We start from the raw sequence: 21,659 nt of genomic DNA on the forward strand, positions 1-21,659 counted from the left end.
AATTGAAGATGGCACAAAGAGATGGAAAGATATTCCATGTTCATGGATTGGAAGAATTAATATTGTTAAAAAGACCATGCTACCCAAGGCAATCTACAAATTCAAAGCAATCCCTACCAAAATACTAACGGCATTTTTCACAGAACTAGAACAAATAATTCTAAAATGTGTATGGAACCACAAAAAAGCATGAATAGCCAAAACAATCTTGAGAAAGAAGAACAAAAATGGAGGTGTCACATTCCCTGATTTAAAATTATACTACAAAGGTACAGTATCAAAACAGCATGGTATTGGCACAAAAACAGATAAATAGATCAACAGAACAGATTAGAGAGCCCAGAAATAAACCCAAACTTATATGGGAAATTAATCTATGAAAAAGGAGACAAGAATATACAATGGGAAAAAGACAGCCTCTTCACTAAATGATGTTGGGAAAACCAGACAACTACTTTCAAAAGAATCAAACTGGACTGTTCTCTCACACTATGCACAAAAATACATTTAAGTCTTTAATCCATTTTGAATTTAAGACCTGAAACTATAAAACTGCTAGAAGAAAACATAGGCAGTAAGGTCTTTGACATCAGTCTTAGTAATAATTTTTTGGATCTGTCTCTTCAGGCAAGGGAAACAAAAGCAAAAAACAAACAAAAAAAAAACAAATGGGACTACGTCAAACTAAAAAGCTTTGCACAGAAAAGGAAACTCAATGAAACAGAAAGCCTGTCTACTGAATGGGAGAAGATATTTGCAAACAATATGTTCAATAAGGGGTTAATATCAAAAATACAGAAAGAATTCATACAACTCAACATCAACAAAAAACAAAACAAACAAACAAAAAGAACAACAAAAAAATACCAACCCAATTAAAAATGGGCAGAGGATGTGAATAGACATTTTTCCAAGGAAAACATACAGATGGCCAACAGGCATACAAAAAGACGTTCAACATCACTAATCATCAGGGAAATGAAAATCAAAACCACAATGAGATATCACCTCACACCTGTCAGAATGGCTATTAATAAAAAGACAGCAAATAGCAAGCGATGGCAAGGATGTGGAGAAAAGGGAATCCTTGTGCACTGTTGGTGGGAATGTAAATTGGTGCAGCATCTATGGAAAATAGTATGGATATGCCTCAAAAAGTTAAAATAGAACTACTAGCAATTCTACTCCTGGGTATTTATCTGAAAAAAGACAAAAACACTAATTGGAAAAGGTATATGCACCCCAATGTTCATTGCAGCATTATTTACAATAGCCAAGATATGGAAGCAACCTAATTGCCCCCACTAATAGACGAATGGATAAAGAATATGTGGTATATCTATAGAATGTAATATTACTCAACCATAAAAAATAATGAAATCTTGCCATTTGTGACAACATGGCTAGACCCAGAGGGTATCGTATTAAATGAAATAAGTCAGACAAAGAAAGACAAATACTGTATGATTTCACTTATATGTGGAATCTAAAAAACAAGTGAATAAACAACACAACAGAAACAGAGTTGTAGCTACAGGAAAAAAACAAAACAAAACCAAAAAACAACAGATGGTTGCCAGAGGAGAAGGGAGTGGGGGGAGGGAAGAAATAGGTGACAGAGACTGAGGTACAAACTTCCAGTTTTAAAACACATGACCCACAGGGATGAAATGTACAGCATGGGGAATAGAGTCAATAATGCAAAAAACATTGTATGGTGACAGATGGTAACTAGAATGATCACAGTGATCATTTTGTAATGTATAGAAATATTGAATCACTATGTTGTATAACAGGAACTAAGATAGCATTGTAGGTCAAGTATACTTCAAAACAAACAAGAAAACTCAGAGAAAAAGAGATCAGATTTGTGGTTACCAGAGGCAGGGGGTCAGGAGAGGGGGAACTGCATGAAAGGTACAAACACCCAGTTATAAGATAAATAAGTACTAGGGATGTGATGTACAACATAATAAATACAATGAACACTGCTGTATGTTATATTTGAAAGTTGTTAAGAGAGTAAATCCTGAGTTCACAAGGAAAAAAATTTTTTCTATTTCTTTAATTTTGTATTTATACGAGATGATAGATGTTCACTAAACTTATCGTGATATTCATTTCATGATGTATGTAAGTCAAATCATTACGCTGTACACCTTAAACATATACAGGGCTGTATGTCAATTATATCTCAATAAAACTGAAAGAAAAGAAAGAAAGAGAGAGAGAGAAGAAAGGAGGGGAGGAAGGAAGGAAAGAAAGAAAGAGGGAAGGAGGGAGGGAAGGAAGAAGGAAGTCACCAAAAAATAAAAAAAGTAATTAAATAGAGACCCATCTGGCATGTACAGATACATGGCTTCTGATCGCCTCACCTGGGTTTTATGAATTCACTACCTACCACATGGTGAAGTTTTTGTTACAACTAAATATGTATGAAAAGGTAAACTGGAGAAGCTATTTGTCAGCACAATTTGTCTTAAATGCATGAATTTTATTTATTTTTTTAATTAATTTTTTTTTTTTTGGCTGCGTTGGGTCTTCTCTACTGTGCATGGGCTTTCTCTAGTTGCAGCAAGTGGGGGCTAGTCTTCGTTGTGGTGCTCAGACTTCTCATTGTGTTGGCTTCTCTTGTTGCAAAGCACAGGCTCTAGGCACACAGGCTTCCGTAGTTGTGGCACGTGGGCTCAGTAGTTGTGGCTCGCAGGCTCTAGAATGCAGGCTCAGTAGTTGTAGTGCATGGGATTAGGTGCTCCACAACATGTGGGATCTTCCGGGACCAGGGCTCGAACCCCTGTCCCCTGCACTGGCAGGCGGATCCTTAACCACTGCGCCACCAGGGAAGTCCCTTAAACTCCTAAATTTTAAAAAGGGAAAAGTAGCCGAGTTTTGAGTTTTCTATGAATCAGCATTTCTCTAGATGTATTCCATGGAGGACTAATTATACAGACTATTTAAAGGTGGTATGTTTTTAAAGGGTTCCATTAACAAATAAGTTTGAGAAAAGTGAGGTGGAATTAAGTAAAAACAGGATTCATTTTTGCATACCTCTAAGCCTTTGCTACGTAAATGAATACTGTGAATCTCCAAGAAGAGAGTAGGTTATGCAATATTTTTAAAGCTTATTTGGATGGGGCACTGAAGCTTCTTCTGGACCATGCCCTGGACGCACAGTTCGGAAAACCCGGAAAATTAAGAGCTTAACTGATGACTGACATCAGAATGTTGTTCCCTGCTCTCCCCTGTTAGAAGATCCCACCCCTCAAACATGGTCAAAGTCCTCTCCAAACCTCTCTCATGGATTGTAAGCTGTATTAGGTCCACATTTAAACGAGTTTAATATCTCTGACTACTGGTGGGTTTAGCTTCAGGTTGTTTAGCTTCAAGCTTTAACAGTTGTTACAGGCAACATTACTAATAGCATTCTCACTCCTAAAATAGGGTTCATAGGTTATAATAGTAAACCCACACGAAATGTTAGCAATGTGCCATTCACTCTTTTGATGCAATATAATCTGTACCTACAGATGAAAGCATTGACACCCAGAGGGGTTAAAGGAACTGCTGTTTAAACGCTGCCTCTATTATCTAGGCACCATATAGACATGGCATGAAATTCTATTGTATTATGGACATGACCAGCATCAGTTCAATTTGATACAAATTCATGATAGGATGAGCACAAATTAATGTCACAATCTATTACAACTGATCTCAGATCAATGCTACATTTTCCCCTATTGATTATTATGTTGTAACAGAAGCATACTGGCAAAATATTCTCAATGAAAATTAGTATTAATACAGTAGGAATGATATAATCAATGCCAAGATACAAAAAATTAATAATCCATTAGGTTTCTCTTACAGTCTTTTGAACTAAATTTGTTATAGAATTCATAATGTTATTTTTAAGCTGTACAATATCAAAGTGAGATTTTTTTTCTGGCAACTTCTATAAATCAAGTGAATATACATTAAAGTTGTATATGACACCAAGCAGTAAGAAGACTTACGATTTCCTTCGGCTTTTGTTAATGCCTGTAAGTCCACATGTGTTTTGCATAATGAACATTAATGTATAAAACTACATGTGTTTTTATTAATAAGCATTAAATTTAAGACTTTTAAAGTCTTTTTCTTTAACATCTTTATTGTAGTATAATTGCTTTACAATGGTGTGTTAGTTTCTGCTATATAACAAAGTGAATCAGCTATACATATACATACATCTCCGTATCTCCTCTCTCTTGCATCTCCCTCCCACCCTCCCTATCCCACCCCTCTAGATGGTCACAAAGCACCGAGCTGATCTCCCTGTGTTATGCGGCTGCTTCCCACTAGCTATTTTACATTTGGTAGTGTATATATGTCCATGCCACTCTCACTTTGTCCCAGCTTACCCTTCCCCCTCCCCAGGTCCTCAAGTCCATTCTCTAGTAGGTCTTTGTCTTTATTCCTGTCCTGCCCCTAGGTTCTTCAGAACCATTTTTTTTAGATTCCATATATATGTGTTAGCATACGGTATTTGTTTTTCTCTTTCTGACTTACTTCACTCTGTATGACAGTCTCTAGGTCCATCCACCTTGCTACAAATAACTCAATTTCATTTCTTTTCATGGCTGAGTAATATTCCATTGTATATATGTACCACATCTTCTTTATCCATTCATCTGTCAGTGGACACTTAGGTTGTCCTAAGTGTGGAAACTTCAATGTCCTGGCTATTGTAAATAGTGCTGCAATGAACATTGTGGTACATGACTCTTTTTGAATTATAGTTTTCTCAGGGTATATGCCCAGTAGAGGGATTGCTGGGTCATATGGTAGTTTTATTTTTAATTTTTTGAGGAACCTCCATACTGTTCTCCATAGTGATTGTATCAATTCACATTCCCACCAACAGTGCAAGAGGGTTTCCTTTTCTCCACACACTCTCCAGCATTTACTGTTTGTAGATTTTTTGATGATGGCCATTCTGACTGGTGTGAGGTGATACCTCAATGTAGTTTTGATTTGCATTTCTCTAATGATTAGTGATGTTGAGCATCCTTTCATGTGTTTGTTGGCAATCTGTATATCTTCTTTGGAGAAATAAGACTTTTAGAGTCTTAACTTTAAAAAATTATGCCACTCTGGTACTTTTTCTAACTATTAAAAATTTTAATTGAATATCATAGTAGAGTCTACAATTGATAACAAAAACAGATCAGATACTCGTATAACCTAGAAGGAATCCAATTGTATTTCAAAGCTAGTAGCCTAACTTTAACACATGCCTTACCTCATGAGTAAGTTTAAGAAATAAGACAAAAACAAAATAAACAAAAAACAGTACTTGAAAGCAGAATTCTTCTGAAGAGGAGTAAAAAGATTGTATGCAACCCCCTTTGTCATTAAAGCACAGAGGTAGTGAAAAGAGCTTGGGTTTTCGAGTTAGATTTATGTTCTAATTCCACTTCCATCTGTTTTACATCAGACTAGTCACTTAACCTCTCTGAGTTATCCATCTATGAATTGATGTTAGCAGCGGAGTGATAATACAAGGATTAGAAATAATGTTAAGTACCTAGCACATGGTAAGCATTCAGTAAAGTCCTGGAAATACTACCATTACTCAATAAAAAGACCAAATGCTGAAACTTATTTTTTAAAACACTCTGTGTATCTGTTTTAATAAAAAGAGAAAGAAGCCCCAGCTAGTGACTGGTCATGTGTCTGGAATTTGCTTGAAACGACACAATGAACCTTAGGAGAATTCTGTCTCCTAGCTTAGGGAAAATCATTAGCCATTAGTCATCTAATCCTTAGAACAAGCTTTAGAAGAGAGGAGGATGGAGAGAACTTTAGCAGATTTGGAATGGGTCTGTACAGACAAGGTCGAGGTGAGGGAAAGAAACCCAAGAGATGATTTTTACAAATTTGGTTTACTGCATTCTTTGTCTGTGTCTGTCTCTCTTGTTGCTTGAGAGCAACGTGAGAAAATGGAACTATGTCTACTTTATCTTGTGTTGGCCACAATGCCCAGCATGGACTTTTAAACATGGTGTTGTAAGTGCTGGGAGTGGGGGAGGAAAGAATGAAGAGGTGAGGGAAAGGAGCTGCAGAGAAAGGAAGGAGAAAGAAGTGGATAGATGAGGCAAAAGAAGGAAGACGAGAAGAAGGAAGGAAGGAAGAGGAGGACAAGAGAGTGGTTACTCTCTCAAACAGATCAGAGCAAAACTGCTCCCAACTGTGGTTTCATGACTTTTTTTTTTAACATTTCATTTACTCAGTTGGTATCTATTCTTTGGTTCACCTGAACTAAGACTAAGAAAGCTTTGTGTAGTTGCGAGTAGAGTTATTGGTGATGTTGTCAGTAGCTACGCCATCTTCCAAGAGATTGGGGCTGGAGCTGTGAGATAGGGGAGCTGCACAGCAATCTGTTACTCACACCCCTGTGATGGCTAATCCTTTCCTCTAACTCACACTGGCCAATCTAATTGCAGCCTGCTAACATCTAAGGCACAACCAAATCTTATCCATTTCTCTATGTAATCCCTCTGAAAGCCTTTCCTGAACTTCAACCTTTTCTGCTTTATCCACTAGTTTCTGAGATCCTGAATTCTTTCCTTTCAACTCCATTTAATACATAGCTGTGAAACCTTTTGCTGCCAGACTCCCTGCTTCATAACCTTCCTTAAGTCCTTTGTCCTGGCTTCCTTACCTGTCACATAAACTTTGAGTCTATCAGTTTTGATCATAGTGCTAAAGAGGCTAAGGCCAAAGGTTAAATACCAGAAAAAGCTTATAAATTCAGGCACTCACAAACATTAAAGCATGAAAAGTACCTTAAACAATGACTTAGTACAACCCTCTTATTTTACTGATGAGATTATTAAGGTCCGGAAAGATCAAGTTTTCATAGGGAAAAAACCAACAACTAAATATGGCCACAGAATGACCTTCAATCTTAGGCAATCATCTTGAAAATTCTTGTTTTTCTTATTTCCAGAAGTCAGGCAAGAATGTGGATTACATCACATAATCATTACCCTCTTGCAGGAGGCCAGGAAACCTCAAAGCCCTTTTGGGGTCTCTTTCTCTAATTACCAGTACCTTTCTCACTGGAGTATTTGTCTTAATCCTCAACTCCAACTAGCATTTCTTTGTTTTGTCAACTGAGGAGGAGAAAAACCATATAAAGTTCTCAGATAGGACACAGAGTATAGTGGTGAGATGCAAGGATCCTAGAGACAGACAAGTTCAAGTCTCAGCTCTTAGTTACCTCCTGGCACTCTTACTTTGGGCAAATTTCTTAACCTCTCTAAGTTTTGTAATGAAAAACAGGGATAAACACCACGTCCCGCCTTGTAGAGTTTTTCTGAGGGTTAGATGAGCAACACCAACCCAGTCTTCCCCATCACCATCTAGGACCTTATTTGGGACATGTGTTACAAGCCTAAACCCTCCCCTTCTTCATAGCGACTTCCTTCTTGGGCGGAAGAAACCTGGTCTCCTTTCCTGGTCAATGACTTCAACTGGAAACACCTCGGTCCATGAGGTCAGAGATGTCCTAACAATACTGAACCTCAAAAGGGAAGAGATGAGGATCTCAATCCCTTTGATTTCTAAAAGTTTCTTGGCACCCCGTGTAAATATGCCTTCCCTCTTCCCACCCCACATACACCAACCAGCAATCCCTATCTACCAAGAACACAGAGAGGGGTTGCCATTGTCTGACCAAATAAAATCCTATTCCACCACTGTAATACATCTGCATTTCATATATTTGCTTCATCTTTATACTATATCTTTCCTATAACATGAATCATAAGTATTTGGTTCTACTGTATACTCAACTGCATATTCTTTTTGTTAATTATAATGTAAGCATTTTCATATTGCTACATAAACAAGTAAGCTTGTTACTAAATATCCACAATTCAGAGAAAAGCCATTAAGTGGTTCTTTCCAGAAAAAGAAGGTCTGGTCCAAGCTGACCTGACATTTCCAAAACCAGAAACACACTTTTTGGGGGACTAGCAGATGCAAAGTATTATATATAGAATGGATAAACTATATTGTATAGCACAAGGAACTATATTTAATATCCTATAATAAACCATAATGGAAAAGAATATGAAAAAAGGAACACTTTTAAATAGCAGTTATTCTTGCTATAAAACATTCCAATGTTTCTTCTCATTGGGTAATCCCATCAAAATGATAATAATATCATTTATTTTGTTACTATTCTGTCCTAAGCATTTTTGCAAGTGTTACTTCATTTATTCCTCATAATCTTATTAGATCAGTATGGTTATGCCCACTTTTCAAATAAGAAAATTGAGGTGCAGTGGATAAAGTATTCTGCAAAATGTCACTCAGCTAGCAGATGAAAGGGCTGTGATTCAAAACAGGTCTATGTGATTCTGTAACTCATGCCTATATCATCCTAATTTACAGAATTCTGCACAAACAAAATGTCAACCAAAGGGCTTAAAAGGCAATTGTGGCAGAAATTTTTAAACCTAAGACTGTTAGAGTCGGAGCTAGATGGTAGTTGTAGTGGTAAAATTATATTTTATTCAGAAACAGTTACAACAGGGGGAAAGAGATCTCAGTATAGAACTGGGCTCAATTCCAAAACAGCATGCACAAGTGGGGATTTCTAGTCAAGGGTGGAGGTCAGGGGGTGGAAAATTACGGAAAGGATTACTTACATTATCTACAAGGGTGAGGGGGATTTCTGCCTAAAGCGACTTGATAGAACTCTTGCTGAAGGCAAGCCAAGGTGATCATATATCACCTGGGGGATGCTGGGGAATGTGGACTTTTCTATATTGAGGATGACCAGATATCAAGGGTAGGGGGCCCTCTTTAAAGCAACTTAGCAAGATTCTTGCTGTGACTGACTGATGCTGGCCCAACAAGGACAGACACCAAGGTCAAGGCCTAAAGGGTTCAAAGGAGCCTAACTAAGGTTTGGTCAAGGAGAGCCTTTGTCAAGACTCAGTCAGTGGCTCTGAAGCTCAAGAACTTCTTAGTGGCAGAGACGACTTAGAGCAGAAAGTCACATGTAATGGGCCCCACTTGCCACTGTCTATGAGCTGTTTGGTTGCCTGGATTGTTAGACACCTTGCTTTGTGCTCCCACCAACAGTTCAGTACAGTATTGGCTGAGACCACAGAATGGCAGAGCCTAGGAAAACTTTCCATGAGACATGCCATGTTCTAGTCTATGTTAAATCCAGTGACAAGCTGAAAGACACGTATAGAGTAGAAAAATTGTCAAGGTGACCTTAATCCAGAGGCGCCATATTTTATAAGCAAATTTTAAGAGAAAAAGGTAGGCAAGTGGTTAAAGAAGATTCGAGATAGATAGATAGGCAGAAAATTCAGCCATGAGAAAGGAGATCCTACCATTTGCAACAACATGAATGGAACCTGAGGACATTATGCTAAGTGAGACAAGTTAGAGAAAGATAAAAACTGTACAATATCACTGACATGTGCAATGTAGAAAAGCTGAACTTATAGAAAAAGAGAGTAGAATGGTGATTGCCAGGGGCTGGGGTGTGGCAGGAATAGAAGAGGTGTTGATCAAAGGGACAAACTTGCAACTAGTAGATAAATAAGTCATAGAGACCTAATGCAGAGTATAGTGAATATAGACACTATTGTATTACAATCAGCAAACTCACTAGGAGACTAGATCTTAATTATTCCCACCACAAAAAAAAATCATAATTATGTGACATGATAGAGGTACTAACTATCTCTACAGTGGCCATCATATAAGAATATACAAATGTATCATATCAACATCTTGTACACCTTGAATGTGCACAATGTTATCTGTCAAATATATTTCAATAAAAAATACTTTTTCAAACCAAAAAAGAAGATAGGCAATATAAATGTATGTGTGTATACATATATATGTAGATATAGATATATAAATATATTTATACAAACATATATACAAACAGCTTACCCTTGAACAGCATGGGTTTGAACCACATAGGTCCACTTATATTTTCAATAAATATGTACTACAGTACTACATGATCCCTGGTTGGTTGAATGTGCAGATGCTGACCGCAGATACAGAGGGCTGACGTTAAAGTTATACATGAAAGTGGCCCTGTTACCTTGGAGAGCTGAAGGGGTCTGGAGATCCTGTGACGGTGCTCTGGGCCGGAGATCTAAACAATCTAAACATTAAATAGTACAGCTGCCTCAAATCCCTGGGAATTTCAGAATGACTGACACTTCTGAAGCTGTTCCAAATTTTGAAGAGATGTTTGTCAGTAGATTCACAGATGACAAAGAGTACCAGGAATACCTGAAACGCCCTCCTGAGTCCCCTCCAACTGTTGAGGAATGGAATAGCAGAGCTGGTGGGAACCAAAGAAAGAGAGGCAATCGGTTGCAAGATAACAGACAGTTTAGAGGTAGGGATAGCAGACGGGGGTGGCCAAGTGACAATCAATCCAATCAGTGGCATGGACGATCCTGGGGTAACAATTACCCGCAGCACAGACAAGAACCTTACTACCCCCATCAATATGGACACTATGGTCACAACCAACGGCCTCCCTATGGCTACTACTGATAGAGATGTCAGCAGTTTTTAGTAAAACCATTTACTCTGTTAATATGACAAAAGTTTATGTTGTGTTTTCTGTTGGTCATAGTTTTACATCTGATTGTAGAGAGTGGACTGATTTTTTGGAACTTGAGACATTTTTTAAATTAGATCTTACTGGAGAGATATGATGGCTGCTGGAAATATCAATAAATACTCCCCTAAAAAGGTTGTGGATTATATCGCTTGACTTCTACCTCAGATTCTTCTTTATTTCATGAGTTAATAGTGCTTTGAATGTTGTGAATTTTTTCCTTGTTTGACTTTCAGGAGTTCTTTGTTTTACACAGAAATAAAGATTTTACATAGAAAATGCTTGCTTTTACTTTGTAAGGTAAGTAAGTATCCCTATACTCAGATGTGCTCATTCCTAATATTTTACAGAAGTAGTACAATCAACTCCTAAATGCACAACTGTGCTTACTTGTGGCATAGTTGCAGTTGAAAGGAAAACAGTTGTAGTATATTTCGTTTGGCTTTTGTTATTATGTGACTGTGGTACTTTGTAATTACTCTGTAGGTATGAATCTTCTTCACAATCGTTCTGGTCTCTTTTTAGAGGGATATCAAGAATAAAGCTGTAAAATCAGGAAGGAATCATTCTCAGTTTCAATGTCTTGATCTAGTGGTAGGTGGGATTAAGGCACACGATAATTTTATACAAACTCTAAGGTTTTTTGCTAACTTAAACATACCAGGTCAAAATTCATGCATTATACAAAAGTTTAACTCTGAAATGTTCCCTTCCTTTTCAATCATATGTAAATAATGCTGCATTTTGTAGTTACTTTTACGGTATTTAATGTGGGTTGATTTTACAATGTTATGTTCACCTCCAAATGTGCACCTTTGCTGCTGCCTCTTCTGTAAATCCAGTGATGCTGTAACTTCCTTTCAGAGTGATCACTGTATTTCACATCATTTTAATGGCCATTATAATGGTTTTACTCAAATAAAATACTTGTAAGTAAAAAAAAAAAAGTTATACATGAATTTTCAGCTGCATGGAGGGTTGGCACTCCTAACCACCACATTGTTCAAGGGTCAACTGTATACATATTGTAAATATCTAAATGAGGAATGAGATGTGTGTCTGTGCACATATATCCTCCAGGATTAAAAATCATCTGTAATGATTGGAGAATCTATCCCTGATAGTTTGAAATGGCAAATGCTTTACCAATAGCATTAGAAGTATTTGAACTCTGTATTGCTTATCTGGGCAGTTATGGCAGAGATCCTGTTTTCTCAGTAAGCCATAGTTCTTGAGAGAAAGGGCTTCCCAGCAGTCAAATGATCTTTTGAGTCCAGGCTACAGACACTGGAGCAGTGGTGGTGTCTTAAGGAGGATGCTGGTTGGGACACCTTATCCAGAAACCTGCATGGCATTTGGTTATAAGCTGTCGAGTTCCTTCAGGGCACTCTGGACGCTGAATTCTCTGTGCCTGGAACGTGTGAGCCATAATAACAGGCAGCTGGAGTTGGAAAGAGTCTCCCCCAGAATTCCACCCTTTCCTTGCTCCCATTTACAACACCAGACTTCCTTCGGGCTTCAGCCCAGCTTCTTTTGTGGCTGCTGTTTCTTGCCTTTGCTTTCTTTGTTAAGGCTGAATGTTCAAGCCTATGTCCACCCTTTGGTCCCATGAGCACTGACTCTTGCTCTGAGCCAGCTCCATCTCTGGATGGAACTCTACCCTGGCCTTGCCTTTGTTCCCAGCTCCTCCCTATACTATTCCCAGTACCCAATCCCCCACCAACCCCACATCCTACTTATTCCTTCCTTAGGCCTTGGGCTCATGCCTGCCTACATCTGATGTGAGCTCCAACTCTTGTCCAGCTATCTGTGCTGGCTCACCTCCCCCCCTTGCTGTGACAGCCAGAGAGTCACCAAGTCCCAAGCTGAGGCTCCAGCAGAACTAAGAAACCATTCCCCTTTCAAAATATTTCTTTCAGAAATATGTAGGGAAGTCCCAACAGCCTTGCCAGAGCCAACGAGAATTCATATCTCGATAGCAAGCTCTAAATCCTGTTCTCCATCTCACAGTGTAGACACACTCAGGGCACAGTGAAAGGAAGTACTTTCCTTGGAAGCCAAGAGACTGACCTTGCATCCCCAATCTCAACCACTAATCCTAGGAGCCATAATGTCTTCAAATTTTTAATTGTACAGATTCACAATGAATGGAGAAGTTGTGACAGTTACACTTAAGTGTCAAATGTGTTGTATTTCCCTTACTTGAACTATTGAAGATTGAGCTAGGAATATCTGATTACAATTTAATAAACAAAGCTAGTTTCCAAAAACTTAGTTCTACTGGAACTAAAGCACAAGTTAAAAAAAAAAAAAAGAGTGTATTTTGTCTTGCAACAGCAGACAATGCCAGGAAAGTTTGGAGATTTTTTTCCCTTCATCATAAAATTAATAAAAAATCTGAAACAAAAGAACATTTTAAAACTATTCCACTGCAATACATCAGTATTTCACGTATTTTCTTCATCTTTATGCTATATCTTTCTTATAACATAAATCATAAGTATTTGATATATTGTATACCCAAATGTGTATTTGTTTATTACTGGCATGCTTTTATAATGCTGCATAGTCTTTATAATCATTATTTTAACGGTTGCATAATATTCCACAGACAGGCCAAACTGTTTAACCCAAACATTTAGGTAATAAATTGGATATATAGGTTGTTTCTATTTTTTCCTGTTTTTAAAATTACTGCTGCTAATGTAATATAGATAAAGTACATATAATCATCCCTGCCCCCAATTTTTGGCACAGAACTCCTAAAACCCTTGTAATTTCCTAAGTGACATGAGCACTAAAAGAATCTCGGTGTTCCAATATTTGGTCTTTGACCCTGATTCCTGACACGAAGCTCCTAATTGCCTGGAATTTCCCGGGTGACGGGAGTGTTTTTGTTCTAATGAGATGACTCTTGGTGGGTTCCTGGATGGCTTCAGAATGGGGACTGATCACCAGAAAGAGCAAGCCATGATTAGAAGCTTGGAACTTTCAGCCCCACCCCCTCTCCAGATAATGGAGAGGGGCTGGAGATAGAGTTAATGATCTATCACGCTTAGGTGATGAAGCCTCGATAAAAATCCCCAAAGTGCGGAGTTCAGAGAACTTCTTGGTTGGTGAATACATCTACATGTTGGGAGGGTGGCACACCTCAACTCCATGGGGACAGAGTATCCTGGCCTCCGAACCCTTCCAAACCCTGTCCTATGTATCTCTTCATCTGGCTGCTCACTCATATCCTGTATTATATCCTTTAAAATAAACCAGTAAACATGTTTCCCTGAGTTCTGTGAGCCATGCTAAGTAAATTATCAAACCCAAGAGAAGAGGGGTGTGGAAACCCTGATTTATAGCTAATTGATGAAAAGTATGCATGACAGCCTGGGACTTGCAATTGGCATCTGAAGTTGGGGGCAGTCTTGGGGGCCTGAGCCTTTCACTTGTGGGATCGGACACTAACTCCAGGCAAATAGTGTCAGAATTAAAGGGAATCTTAGGCAATCCAGTTGGTGTCATGGAGAATTACTTGGTGTGTGGAAAACCCACACACCCAGTGTCAGAAGTGAAGTATTGTGCATATGGTAGCAGTGTGAGGGTAAAGGGGAAACACAGAAGTGTTCTTTCCAACTCCACCAGTAATAACTTTGTGCCATTTTTCAACATTTAGAATACTGTCTTAGACTAAAGTCCCAGAAATGGATTAATAATAAAGGGTATAAAAGAGGGTATACATACTTTTATCGTTCTTGATCTATATTGCTAAATTTCTTTCAAAGTAAATTTTAACCAAGTTGTAGGAAAAGTTTCGATTTTACTCAGCTCTTGTCAAAATTAAACATTGCCGTTTTAAAATTATTTTTTATTCAATTAACTAATTTTAAATTTTAACTTAGCTTTCTTTGATTTGTACAGAGAATTTAAAAATCCACATTTACTTATTTTTCTATGAAGTACCTTGAGCTTCTTGGGTACAGAAACTGTATCTTTTGGTTCTTTATATTCCTCGTATAATATAGTAGAAAGGGAGCAGGATTTGGATCCTGAAGGCCTGGGTTCAAGTATCTGTTTTGCTACTTGTTTTGTGACCTTGGACAACTTATCCCCTCAGAGTCTCAGTTCTCTACTGTAAAACCGGATAATCACGTTCTACTTCATGGGGATTCCACATAAAATGACTGGTATATTCCAGGAGTCGAATATATATCGGTTCTTCCTACGCATTATACATAAGGAGCTCTATACATTTTGTTGAATAAATAAGCTCATGCCCTTCTCACTTAATGGCTGAATTGTTAGTCTTGTCAATTTGAGTACATTTTACACTATTTACTTACACTATTTTACTTACTAACATTTTAAGGAGTGTCATTACTTTGATCTACAAACATCTGGGTTCTGTTTTATGAGGTCAAATCTCTTTTTGTGCTTTCTTACATTAGGGCGGATATTTGATGCAACAAACATGTGAGGCAAAGTCACCATAAGAAGCAAACACACAAATGTATATGTCCAATTACGCATTACCTGTACCTCCCAAGGACATTGCCATTGTTGGGAAGCTCTTTGAAAAGTCTTTACTGGAATTTCTGCCAAGTACTACCTTCAGTGAGAGTATATGTATATACAACCAAAAGGTATTTGGAATATGTACCTAGGGGCTCAGATGGGTATCAACAGGAAGAATTCCAATTTGGATTAAAAAAAAAAAAGTGTTGCCACCATTATAAAATGAGTTTCTTTTGTGTGATTCATAAAGTGGGGTCTGGAAGCAATTCTAAAAGAAGAAGTGAAGAACAGCAAAGAATTTCAGTTAACAACATGCTTTGTACGAATTAACACTGTGGCCACCAAAAAACCAGCTAAGGCCGTATTAGCTCACATTAATGTGAGTATAATTCCTAGAAGCGAGAAACTGAGAGCCACTCTCCTCTAGCTTGTCTGACCTTGAACAGCAGGGTTCAGCTCTGTGCAGAGCTCATCAAAGAGAACGGTAAACAAATAAGACTGTGTTCAGCTGTGTACAAGCAAGACAGTAAAGGGACTCAAAAGTCATGCCACTGGATAAGAGAGGAGCAGAGAGAGGCAAATGATAGTAATACTGAGATATTTTAAAGACTGTCACGTGGAAGGGAGATTTGATTTCTCCCCTGTGACTCCAGGAAGCTAAATCTGAGCGATGGGTAGAAGACATCAGATTTAGATTTCAGACCAATGTAAATCAGTTTTCCAAAGATGCTTTATAAGTTATGAGTGCCCCATCAATATCACCCATTAGAGGTATTCAAGTACATTCAATAGGCATTCAAATATTGAAATCGCTTCTACTAACAAGTGTCTCCTTCCACAGGCTAACATAGGTTAAATCAGTGCTTCTCAAACCAGAGTAAGTAACAGAATCCTCTGGATGGCTTGTTAAAACACAGATTCTGGACCTGACCTCAGGGTTTGATTCAGTAGATCTACAAAGAGACTTGAGAATTTGCATTTTTAACAAGTTCTCACTTGATGCTGCTGGTCAGGGGAATCACATTGAGAACTACTGGCTTAAACAAACACTTGGATATCTCAGAAATTCTAGTCTGAAATGAGGGCTTGGACTAGGTGACTTTTCTTTCAGTCCTACAGCAATTATAAGACATTCAATATTAATTCATGTGACATAAATTATAAGAGCAGTAGTAAAGGAGAATAAATACATTGAAGAGGGAAGACTTAAGCCAAAGCTTGAAGGAAAAGTACAGCAGGAGAGGGATAAAGGAGGAGGAAGAATGTTCTAAGCAAGAACCACCTGAGCAAACGTAAAAGCATTTAAGTTAGTATAGTGAGATAAATTTTTGTATATTAACTGATTATTTTTCCCCCAGTGTTTCATTCCCTCCACTCTCTTCATCTTTTCCCCCATACAGTCAGCAGGGCTGCTCTATGTGCCTTGCCTTGGGAAAGGTATGTAGCAACAAAGAGAAAGGAGTTTCCTTCTGGTTTTTTGACTTTCAAAAGTTCAGGCTCTTCTCTATTTACAATAGCCAGGACATGGAAGCAACCTAAGGGTCCATTGACAGATGAATGGATAAAGAAGCTGTGGTACATATATACAAATGGAATATTACTCAGCCATAAAAAGAAACAAAATTGAGTTATTTGTAGTGAGATGGATGGACCTAGATAGTCTGTCATACAAAGTGAAGTAAGTCAGAAAGAGAAAAATAAATACCATATGCTAACACATATATATGGAATCTAAAAAAAAAAAAAAGATTCTGAAGAACCTAGGGGCAGGGCAGGAATAAAGATGCAGACCTACTAGAGAATGGACTTGAGGACACAGGGAGGGGGAAGGGTTAGCTGGGACGAAGTGAGAAAGTGGCATGGACATATATACACTACCAAATGTAAAACAGATAGCTAGTGGGAAGCAGTGCATAGCACAGGGAGATCAGCTCGGTGCTTTGTGACCATCTAGAGGGGTGGGAGGGAGACGCAAGAGGGATGAGATATTGGGATGTATGTGTATGTATGGCTGATTCACTTTGTTATAAAGCAGAAACTAACACACCATTGTAGAGCAATTATACTCCAATAAAGATGTTTAAAAAAAAAAAAAAGTTCAAGCTCTTAATAGAGAAGGGACTAAGCCAGGGAGAAAAGAACTGGAATGACTGAGAGCAAATTGTCTCCACCGTAGATCCAGAAAATTATTCTCTGGGCTCAGAGGAGGGAGGGAGATAAAGAAATACTGGTCCAAGGACTCCAAGGAAATATAGGCTCCCTACTTGATACCTTGGCTAACCTTAAGTCCCTGGGATTTTTATAGAGGAAAACTATGATTTTTTTTTTTTTTCGGTACGCGGGCCTCTCACTGTTGTGGCCTCTCCCGTTGTGGAGCACAGGCTCCGGACGCGCAGGCTCAGCGGCCATGGCTCACGGGTCCCGCCGCTCCGCGGCATGTGGGATCTTCGCGGACCGGGGCACGAACCGGTGTCCTCTGCATCGGCAGGCGGACTGTCAACCACTGCGCCACCAGGGAAGCCCGGAAAACTATGATTTTAATGAAAATGAGTTTTCATAGCCCTTCAGAAAAATGGCTTGAAATGGAAGTCAAGCTGTTAGAAAAACAGTCACATTACTTGCATACCTCGTGCCCTGAGATAAACACCTGCCACAAGACGGTGTTTGGGATAAAGAGGAGGTTAGCCTGCTTGGGGAGAATACGTTGGAAAGAGAATGAGAAATTAGGCTGGGTGAGCAAGGTGAGACCAGAATATAGTGGACTTTGAATGATGGAGAGGAGCTTCGATTTAAAGCAATGAGTTAAGCTCCTGTGCTTAAAGCCAAACTGTTTGGCCTCTAGGGTCACCGTGAAGCCTGCTCAGATTTCTGGTACCCCATCCTCAAACTTTTCCACAACTTAAGGAGAAGCCGGCACTTTTAGCATTCCTCACTTGGACACTAACAAACCATCCTCAGAAAGATTCTTGCTGAAATTACTGAGAGGTCTCATCTCTTTAACACCCAAGGACTAGCCTTTCATTTGACATCTGGTGATACTTACCTGATGTGTTTCAGAATTATTTCAGTCAACTATTACCTAGTCATATTCATAAAAGTGTTATAAATGAACCTATATATTTTTAAGTGGCTGATCTTGTTTTGGTTGATGATAGATGAATTTTATAGATGGGTGATCTCACTGGAAATACATGAATCTTATCTTTGAACAAAAAACATGTATTATTTTTATATCTTCAAGGGAGTTCTCCCAGTCATCAACTGGGTAATTCTCTAAACTATCCCAAGGATTTATCTGGCTATTGTGTGAAAAAAATTCAGTTCTTTGAACTTAATCTTCCACATGTACATACAAATGCAAGTGCTTAAACTCAACAACAGAAAGTCAAGCAATCTGATTTAAAAATGGCCAAGGACTTGAATAGAAAGAAGAGATTCAAATGCCCCATAAGTGCATGGGAAGATGCTCTACATCATTAATCATTAGGGAAATGCAAATTAAAACCACACTGAGATACCACCTTACGCCCATTAAGACAGCTACTATCCAAAAAATAGAAAATAGCGAGTGTTGGCAAGGATGTAGAGAAACTGGAACTCAATGTGCTCTTAGTGAGAACGTAAAATGGTGCAGCCAGTACAGGAAACAGCACAGCAGTTCATCAAAAAATTGGAAGTAGAATTACCATATCATCCAGAAATTCCACTTTTGGGTATATATTCAAAATAATTGAAATCAGTGACTTGAATAGGTTTTTGTACACCCATGTTTATAGCAGTATTATTCACAACAGCCAAAGGGTGAAAGTAACTCAAGTGTTTATCAACAGATGAATGAATAAGCAAAAGGTAGTACATACAATGGAATAGTATTCAGTCTTAAAAAGGAGGGAAATTCTGACACATACTACCACACAGATGAACCTTAAGACCATAATGCTAAGTAAAATATTCCTGTCACAAAAGGACAAATATATATGATTTCACTCATATGAATTACCTAGAGTAGTCAAATTCATTGAGACAGGAAGTAGAATGGTGATTGCCAGGGGCTGAGGAGAGGATGAAAACTTCTGGATGATAGTGATGGTTGCACAATAATGTGAAGGTATTTTATGCCACTGAACTGTACACCTAAAAATGGTTAAGGTGTTAAAACACACGCCCACATTTTAATTGGCAGTTGTGTTGTTAGTGAGGTTGCATATTCTTGTAATATGCATTTTGACTTTAGGGTGGTTAGTTCTTTTGCTCATTTTTTAATTGAAATTGCCATTTTGTTATGAATTTTCAAGATGCAATTATATAATAAAGATAAAACCCATTATCATATAAAAAGAGTAAGTCCTTAATTTAGATGTTGTTGTAGGCAGAAAGATTACTAAAGGAATAGCAGACATTTACCAAAGGACTGCATTCTGAAATGTTAAATGGATTTTACCAAAAGTCAAAACTTAGAAGTTTAAAATCAGAGATCCTCAGTTTAAAAATCAGAAATCATCTTTCTTGCCTTGATATAATTTGGCACCATTTTATAAAGTGCTGGTTGACCTTGAAAGTGCTGCATTTTATATTTTTTCTAGCAATGATAAAACAACATTAATAGATTAGCTATACCACTGCTGCAGATGTATAACAGTGGCTTGTTTTATAGGATGTTGGATGAGGTGACCTCCATCTCACTACTCCGATCGTATAACTAGTATCCACTTCGTAAAATTGACTTTATCTTATCTTTGCCTTCCCCTCTATGTATAAAACATTTATTTATTTGGTTTCCTAAAAGGAAGTTAAAAACATTATTCTGAGAATTGGCACTTGCTACCCACTCACCTGGCAATTGTAAGGAGGGAGAGAAGCTGAGGGAGAGAGAGAGAGGGAGGGTCCGAGGGAGGCAACCTTAACAAGAGTTAAACAGGATGGATACAAATCTGAGAAGATCCATTTCTACAATTTTGGATTAAATTTTAAACTTTTTAAAGAATATAAAACATTTATATGGGAGCTAGAAATTAGGGTCTATGCAGTAAGAGGGTAAAGAGGTTCAGAGTTGGCAATGTAACATAAAGCCCAGAAAAACAGTGGCCTTTCCATGTTCCTGAAATAAATTGCAAGCCAAACCAGAATCTTGACTAGGTACTTTGAGCCAAGTAAAGCATCGGAGTGTACTCAGTGTCCTGCATCTCATGTGTACCTCTGACAGGGCCAGGACACACTGCTTTCCCCAGAATGATCTGAGATTCATAGGAGCGACACATGCAACCTTCTGTCAACAAATAGAGCCATGAAAATAGCTTGGCCTCTATGTCCACTGGCCCACGTCCTCGAAAAAGTCAACATGGAACAGAAAGCAAACAAGCAGTATGCCCAAAAAATTAAACAACAGGCTTTTGACACATTTTATGACTTTCCATATTCTGCATGTTTATGAGAGGAATCTGTGCTTGTTCATAAAGTGATAATTCATTGTTTTCCAACAATAAAAGATCATTTTTAAAACATGCTCATTTAATTGAATATTGACAATCTTTAAAATATGTAATGATATGGAAAGAGTTTTGATATACTGTCAAGTGCAAAAGAACTGTTACAAACCAATGGAAATTGTTAATTGTATCTTTTTGAAAAGGTGAAACCATGACTCTCATAAGATATAAAATATACACTTGTCAAAGATTTTTATTTAACTCATTATTATAAAATGAGGGAACTAGGCAAGTGTTTCAACCAATTCAAAGGAGAAATTAGAGAACCACAAATTTACATAGGGTGAATGAACATGGAGATAAATTTACAAATGGACACAAAACTGGCTTTTTCCTAGTGATGAGTAGTGGGAATGGTCTCTCTACTGTACAAAACTCATTTGCAAGTCTATAGACAAGAATTATTTGCATTTGTAATAATTTGTCAGTTATCTTAAAAACTATAGACTTGAAAAATATCCTAATCAAAGACAAAGATTCATATAACAATGTTGCTCAATACTTTTTTTTCATTGTTATCTTCCTAAGGAGACTTTTTACACATTTTTACCTAACTCTCTCCTCCCCCAAATTAAATATTAAAAAATAAGATTTTGTTGGGTAGAGTTGAACTTTGGAGAGCCACAAATATTGTAAGAGCTGGGGTTTTTTTTCCCACCCCTAAAGAACCAATATTTTCCCCCTTTGGGGCAATTAATATCCATGCTCTATAGGACAGACAATCCCCAGAGGCTCCAAGATTTGAAAGGATATCTAGTCATCTCTTTATGATGTCATTTTTAAAAACCACCATATACATACATATATATATGTTATATGTTACATATACATTATTATACATATTACATATATACGGGCTTAAAGAATAGTGTATACAGAGGTCAGCAAACTATCGCCTCCAGGCGAAATCCAACCAGCCTGTTTCTGCAAATAAAGTTTTATAGGAACACAGTTACAAACACTGTCTATGGATTTTCTTGTCTTCTATTGCCTACCTCTGC

The 21,659-nt window shown here is 37.9% G+C and overlaps 1 protein-coding gene across 1 annotated transcript; it reads left to right on the forward strand.

Moving 5' to 3' along the window:
* The first annotated feature begins 10,188 nt into the window (after positions 1–10,188).
* Positions 10,189–10,628, forward strand: LOC115861882 (RNA guanine-N7 methyltransferase-activating subunit-like protein). The gene has a single exon (XM_060285759.1). It carries the CDS (start codon positions 10,246–10,248, stop codon positions 10,597–10,599), a length of 354 nt encoding a protein of 117 aa, XP_060141742.1. The 5' UTR covers positions 10,189–10,245; the 3' UTR covers positions 10,600–10,628.
* Positions 10,629–21,659: the final 11,031 nt, after the last annotated feature.

The sequence above is a fragment of the Globicephala melas genome, chromosome 1 (genome assembly GCF_963455315.2).
Source record: "Globicephala melas chromosome 1, mGloMel1.2, whole genome shotgun sequence".
Taxonomy (NCBI): Eukaryota; Metazoa; Chordata; class Mammalia; order Artiodactyla; family Delphinidae; genus Globicephala; species Globicephala melas.

Excerpts from the sequence above, each read along its gene's own strand:
- LOC115861882 (XM_060285759.1), top strand. The coding sequence starts at position 10,246 with ATGACTGACACTTCTGAAGCTGTTCCAAATTTTGAAGAGATGTTTGTC.